Source organism: Abramis brama (genome assembly GCF_963993115.1).
Source record: "Abramis brama genome assembly, chromosome: 17".
Lineage (NCBI taxonomy): Eukaryota > Metazoa > Chordata > Actinopteri > Cypriniformes > Leuciscidae > Abramis > Abramis brama.
Genome location: NC_139979.1, coordinates 30825601 through 30833139, shown reverse-complemented (window position 1 = coordinate 30833139; position 7539 = coordinate 30825601). Strand labels below are relative to the sequence as shown.

Below are 7539 nucleotides of genomic sequence, written 5' to 3'. Positions count from 1 at the left end.
AGCCCCGAAGAATCCCATTAGGGGAAAGTTTCGAAAAAGACCCAAATATATCCTATTCATACGCCTAATGTTGTTTTTCTCATGTGAATAGGGTAAAAATAGGCTATTAACCTTTAGATATCACCATGAAAATTACTGTGTTGATTACTTGCATCAAGACAAACTAAAAAATTTATTACAAGTTTTTTTTTAATTGTTTGTTAACATGGACAAAGGTGCATAATCTAATTATGTATGTGCTAATTTGCATAAAACAATACATGGTGGCTCTGTTTCAATGACAATATTCTGTTCAGTTCCACATGCAATGAAATGATCTGAACCATTTCGTAAGTAACATTTTATTCTTTGCTTTCTTAAACACTGACAAATAAAAGCTTATTTTATTGTTGAAATAACTGAAAGCATACGAACTTGGCAAATGTTGTTTCTAACAAAAATGTTTCTATACTATACTATATATATATATATATATATATATATATATATATATATATATATATATATATATATTCACCACGAAATCAAAATGACCTATTCTTATTATTTTTAGAATATTGCAGTATTTATTACAAATGATTTATCCATGCACATCATATTTTATTATTATTATTTTTAAATTCATGTGCCCTCATAATCTTCAATCAAAATAACTTCTCCCTCTTGCAGCACCTCTTCTCTTCTATGATGATGCGTTTACTGGCGTGAGGGCGGGGCAACCTGTCACTCACATGAGATCCACCAATAGCAAACCACAACCATCCAATCACTTCTCCATGGACAAAATCAAGTCCCGCCCTACATTTTTCCCTGTTCCAGATGCTGTTTCACATATATTGACAAGCCTTAAAGGAGCTGCGAAAAATATTATTTAAAAAAAAACCTGTAATGACCCCTTTAATGTCTCCTGCAAGTCACTCATAAGAAGGTAAATTCTACATATAGTGCATATAATATGTTTTGTACAAAAAAAGACATACAACAAACACTACAGCACTTTGATGGTTTATTTATGGTAATTTAGGAGGTGAAACTTTTCTAAATGCCGTAAACCAAAAACACCCTCATACACACATTATCCTCACAATTGCTGGAATAAATAAATTAAAAAGCAAAACAAGTTCCTCAACTCTTTACTCTAGAGGGGAATGGTTGAAATACATTTTCCAAGCACCTCGTATTACAGGAGAAATGTGTAAACACAAATGTAATGAGCATTTAATTTTTTACTAATACAGTAAGAGAAGCTTATTTGAACAAGATCAATGGTAGGCAGAAGCCTTACACAACACTTAAATACAACAAGGTATGTTTAGTAATGACAGTGCTGTTTTATTAATCATATCTGTAATGAAGACTGCTAAATGCAACATTTTACAGTGAAACATCAATCTAAGCATTCAAATCCTAATCTATCAGCTGGCCTTGCTTGGGTCCTTCCAGCACACGCAGAGTTTCATCCCACTGTGAAAACTGTTTTGATAAAAGAATCATCTGTGAAAAGGTTAAGGATACTAAGGCATTCATGCGAAAGAATTCATGTTCAAAAATGAGCTTATTGTGTGTGTTTTTAGCTGCAGGGACTTTTGAACACATGGTAAGCAGGCAAATATAATATTATGGAGGAGTCTTTTTTTTAACATTCACTGCAAGGATACCATTTTGTTGTATTCTTCAAACAGCCTTTTCACTTCAGCAGACAATTCTTCATTCTGGTCCTGTGGAAGTCAATCACGGATCAAATATGTTTGTATAGGAAGGAGAATCAGCATGATTCACAACATGTTCTCGTTTAGTGATGGTCAAACCTACATGCTAAAATACATGTAAAATCCAAGTAAATACATAATTAAACTGTAACAAGGACACCTTAAAATAAAGTGTAACCCTTTATTTTAAGGTGATTGTGTTACAGTGTAATTATGTATTATAGTACTGTGTAATAATAATTAACTGCATGTACTTACTGTAGGGTTAGGATTGGGGTTTGGTTGAGGGTTAGTAAAATTAAGTTTTGGGTGAACTATCCTTTTCAGACGCAGACTTTGACTTATCGTAATGTGTTTTTATGATAACCATCACTGTAGATGGACACGGTTCATGATTAGTCTTATTAGACTGAAAATCACCATCAAATGTCAAACCACTGTAAAATCATCTGCTGAAAATATTCAGGTAACAGGTTTAAGGATATTGGTTTAATATTACACACGTCCAGTTGAGTATAATAATAATAATTATTATTATTATAATAATAGAGGACATACTATGCTCTTTTAATTTTTGATTATGTTTTTGAAGTGTACTAGAATATGTTTTCATGCTTTTAATGTTCAAAATGTCAGTAACGCTCTGTTTAGTTCCTGTCTCTAATCCCCTCCTTCTGAAAAGCACACTGTGCTCTGATTGGTCAGCTGGAGCAGTGTGTTGTGATTGGTCAAGCGCTTCGAGTGTGTTTGGGAAATGTCCCGTCACTTACCATAACCGCCAGTTTAACACACTACTAACTAACTCAACCAGACGAAGAAGAGGCAGAAGAAACTCGAGGCTACAATGGAGGCGTTTCAGGGAGTTCAGAAACAGTGACACTGATATAGAGAATAACTCCCGCTGGAGGGACTTTGTAACTTTGCAGAGCATTTTCATGCTCAAACAGCAACATTACACAATAAAAAATTGTAAAAATGTCCAAAAAAAAACGTAATAGGCCTTCTCTTTAAATCCTTAAGTACAGGTACAGTAACATTGAAAAAACATTGAAAAAATTACAGTAATTTTGAAAGCACCAAAACACACTTGTAGCCAATCAGCAGTAAGGGGCGTGTCCACTCATGATGGGGCAGGAGAGAGAGAGATCAGTGCTCAAGACAGACATTAGCAGAACAAGGGAGATGGCAGAGAACATACAAAAGAGGAAAAGGCCAGGGGAACATAACTTTAAAAAGAAGAGTTACAATCAGATAAGATGTAGGACCCACTTTAATATCGGAGAAGCTTTCCAGCGCTGGAGAGACTTAAGGAGCGAGCAAAACATGTAGTTTATTAACAAATAGTTGTTTTTTTCTTTTGGTTCCCCTTTTAGTGATCACTATAACCCCTTAATCTAGTCACATGTGTAATTTATTAGTTGCTTGCACTATAATATTATGTAGGGATTTTCTTTTTTGGGATGGAAGGGATGACTTTACCATCGAAGGAGTAGAGGAGCTAAATAACAATTAGACATTCGACCTGAACTATCATAGTAACACACACATTGCTTTCACTTATTGATGACATCATACCCTCAGGCGGCAGGCACAGATTTCGCCATAGTCATTGCCTGTGATGCGTAGCGTATATGTGAATGTGGGGGCGAAGGCATCAAGATTGGGGTGTGATCTTTTAATGTAGGGGCAAGTTTGTTTTGGTGATTTCAAATTGCTTACTGCACCTTTAAATGTAGACTTTTAATTTAGGAACATTTTTGGAGTACCTGTACTTTAACGTGTGTACAATTTCTTAGTACATTTTACAGCCATGGGAGAGAGCACAGAGAATAATGGAGGTAGGAAAAGAAAAAAAACAAGATAAACATTTTTTTTTTAGTTACCTGCTGTTGAATGTGTATTTGTGACAAGCGCTGCACTTTAGTGGTCAACTCTGGAACCGCTGTAAAAACAAGATGAGAAGGGGGGGGGAACACAGTTTTGTTAATAATACATCCAGATAACCTGAAAATATAAGAAAACAGTTACTTAAATATTTGACAAAAATAGCAGTGGTCAGTGTTTTACCTTTGATGTGGTTGCTGTCCAGAAGAGGCTGCAGATTGTGCACCTGCTCCAATAATGTGGCCTGGGAACGCAAAAACTCTTCCTCTGTAGAAATAGGAGGAGGAGATTAATAATACACTGCTGAAATAATTAAATCTATACAAAATCATATGGGCCTGGTTTCACAGACAGGGCTTAGATTAAGCCATTATAACGCTGACGTGACCAGGAGAAACATTGTGCCATGAACAAACAAGTTATAGAAGGCTTTTCAATCCGCAATCACCAACATTCACCATGGATTTAATGTAGCAACGCTTGCTTCGCTGCCCTAGGAGGCCACGCCTACCGGTTAGAGAGCGCAGTTGAAAACAACAAGAAGGTTAGGCTACTAAGTGAGTCTCCGTGACGAGTTAGCCCGTGATTTCGAGATCGCCCAAAATGTCCGGGATTCGGCTTTTGCGTTCTACAGTCGCCATTCATCATGTTTACTGTGGCGAGCAGGACGAGGCTGACGGCCGCGGGAGAACGGCGCGAGGCCGGTGGCGTCATTACTGAGACGCGCCGGGTCTCCCATCTCTCACGGAGGAGCGGGAATTTTCTTAGCAATGGTAAAACGCACATCAACCGATCACTTGTTTAGCGTTCATGTAAACACTACATTCAGATTCACCAATCGGAATGAATTCAGTTCGATTGAAACAAAAGGTGTGCATGTAAACAATGAATGGCGACCGTAGAACGCAAAAGCTGAATCCCGGACATTTTGAACGATCTCGCCCGCCGGACAAGTCCGGGAAAAGGAGGATGGTAACCCCTACTATTCAGCTTTCTCCTACTACTCAGTTTTCTCCACAGAACAAGAGCCTGCTAGCTTAGCTTCCAAAGAAAGACGGCTGACACTGTGTGTACATTCTGTGAGTGAGATCCCACCCTCTATGGGCGGGCTGAAAACATGCAGAACAACGCCATCTACTGGCTGTAGTCTCTCGCCTCTGGCCAGAAAATCCTCCGATGACGCAAAATGACGATTTTTGCGTCATCGGAGGATTTTTTCCAGACAAAAAATACATAAATCTCTCGTCTCAGGGGGATATGAGGGTGGAAAGCATGGTAATTTGAAAATACTACAGGTTTTCTACTAATACAAAGCTTAATGCTAAATCCTGAAGTATCCCTTTAACGGATGATCACACAACTTTTTCCAGCACTTCAGAAGGTCTGCTTGTACTCCTAAAATGTTCAGTAAGGGTCTACAGAGCTCTTAGTAAAGTTAGTCTGGACTCTTTAATTTGTGTTTGCTTGTACAATTCACATTTGTGGTACTTTACGTCCAATGTAAAATCAGGGTCCTGAAGCAAAACCAATTGGGAATCACATGAGTGAAAAAAGTGCACTAACCTGCTAGAATAAACTCCAGTTTCATTGCATCTGGCACAGCAATGAAGTCTGTGAACTGGGGGTCTAAATACTTCAGCAAATCTTCAACTGATAGAAAAGATTAATTGATAAATGATGATGGAACATATTAAAACATACACAGGATTTTGATCACAAATGTTACTCTCACTTTTCTTGTGCAGGATCTTGACACGCTCTCTCTTGTTTGCTGTGTTTGCCAGAGCACTGCTGATCCTTGTGAGTGATTCAGCACACTGAAGGAAGGAGAGACAGATTATAAATCCAGCAAAAGGTTAATCAGGTTATATATGAAGAGTTACAACTGGACATGTTATACATTAAAGTATAAATATTCCATGTAATCTCGAAATTAGAATCAACTCATGAATGACATTTCGCTATTTTGACACGTTGTTTCCATCAGAACCCCGTATGCTGCATTCATTTTCATGGCAACTTTTAATGGTATTATATGTGAATGTTAAAGGAGAACTCCGGTCAATTTTAACATTTTTTTGTAAATTTGGAGTGCTGTCAGTACAGATAACAATGACAAAAATCAGTGTTGCCTACACCGTGTTATCCTCTTTTTAAAATTTGCACCCTGTTGACTTCAATGGGGCAAGTTTTAAACCTGCTTTTAGCCTCTTAACATCCTTGATGTGTCATTACAAGTGCACAGCCATTGTGAGTGATTCCTTCAGAGTGAACACGGTGAATCTGACTGCAGTAGATGTGAAAGATATGAATAAAAATGATGTTAATTCAGCCAGCGCTCATACCTGTATTTACTTCCTGTTTTCGGTCGAAGTCCACAGTAGTCGATTGTCGAGTTCTCCACTGTTGCTTAGTTACCTATGATCATGCGCGTGAACTCGACAATCAACTACTGTGGACTTCGACTGTGCGCTGGCTGAATTAACTTTATTTTTGTTCATATCTTTCACATCTACTGCAGTCAGATTCACCCGTGTTCACTCTGAGGAATCACTCACATTGGCTGTGCACTTGTAATGACACATCAAGGATGTTAAGAGGCTAAAAGCAGGTTTAAAACTTGCCCCATTGAAGTCAACAGGGTGCAAATTTTAAAAAGAGGATAACACGGTGTAGGCAACACTGATTTTTGTCGTTGTTCTCTGTACTGACAGCACTCCAAATTTACAAAAAAAATGTTAAAATTGACCGGAGTTCTCCTTTAAGTGAGTGGCGGTACATTAAATCTAGTCTGTGTCTTAGATCAATGCCAAAGACCCCTAAGTATTATCATCTTTGTGTGAGGGACCCCATACTATTTTTTTTAATCAGCTATATATTTTCATGTATAAAGACCCCATTTATACTATAAAAATGTATATTAAAAATATGTTTTAAATATTATTTGGAAGACTTTTTTCACTATACTGTACTGTACTGGTTAGGAACTATATTATTTATTAAAATGACATTTTAAAGCATTTATTTATTATTTTAACAATTTGTTTAAATCAACTTCATTAAATTAAATTTAATCTTATTTATTTATTTTTTCATAGGTTTATTAGTGTAATTTGTCTGCTGCCACGCCCGTTACTAACGTTACATCACAACACCTAACTTACCAATGCCAGCATGCCATTTCTGACAATCAATGCACATTAAAACCGTGTAATCGTCAGCAAGAATGAATGCTATTATCTCGTGAATATGATCTGTCAAATCCACAACAATAAACACAGCTGACACTCACACACTAACACACACACACACAGAGAACGTTTAGAGGGCTTTAGGCGCGTCTGAGTCGAATCACCTTCACTGGCTTATTGTTTTTTCCTCCTCTTTCCCCATGAACGCGTTTTTCGAGAACTTGAAGTCGAGCGTCCAGATCGTCCAGATTGTTTTTCCCTTCCATTTTGTTGTTTGGAACTTGGTAGTGCTTCTCTAACCCGGAAATGACGCTTCGGACAGCCTCTTCCTCTGCGCGTCACAGCCGGTCACAGCGCAGTCCGCCAAGTCCACCACACCCGTTTCTCCAGTGAAAAGGAAACAACAATCTTTGTGCGCAGCAAACGCGATGTATGGCAAGCCGTTTTAACATTTAATCAGAGAATGTCTACTAGTCTCTATTTTCATGCTACTAGTAGCCTACTTATTTTTTAGACACCAATATATCTAGTGATGGCAAAATGAGGCTTCCTGAACCACTGAGACCTCACAGCAAGGGAAATGTTTGGAATAACAAGTAGGACTGTGTGGCACAGCTTGCCCTTTATATTGTACAACAGACCAATTAAATTAGGCAGACTTTTTAAAAAAAAAAATTAGGCAAAATATGTTTGGTTGACTGTGTTTTATTTTGATAATGAGCAGTCTGCAATATGAAGCAACACCAGAACTGATA

General features: G+C 37.6%; 1 protein-coding gene across 1 annotated transcript; it reads right to left on the bottom strand.

Moving 5' to 3' along the window:
- Window positions 1-989: 989 nt before the first annotated feature.
- dctn3 (dynactin 3 (p22)) lies at window positions 990-7175 on the bottom strand. Its single transcript, XM_084088909.1, has 7 exons — window positions 6949-7175; window positions 5326-5410; window positions 5157-5243; window positions 3777-3860; window positions 3593-3651; window positions 1659-1718; window positions 990-1494 (listed from the first exon to the last, which is right to left on the bottom strand). The coding sequence occupies exons 1-7, from the start codon at window positions 7048-7050 to the stop codon at window positions 1408-1410; spliced, it is 564 nt and encodes a 187-aa protein (XP_083945035.1). The 5' UTR covers window positions 7051-7175; the 3' UTR covers window positions 990-1407.
- Between the last annotated feature and the right edge of the window lie 364 nt (window positions 7176-7539).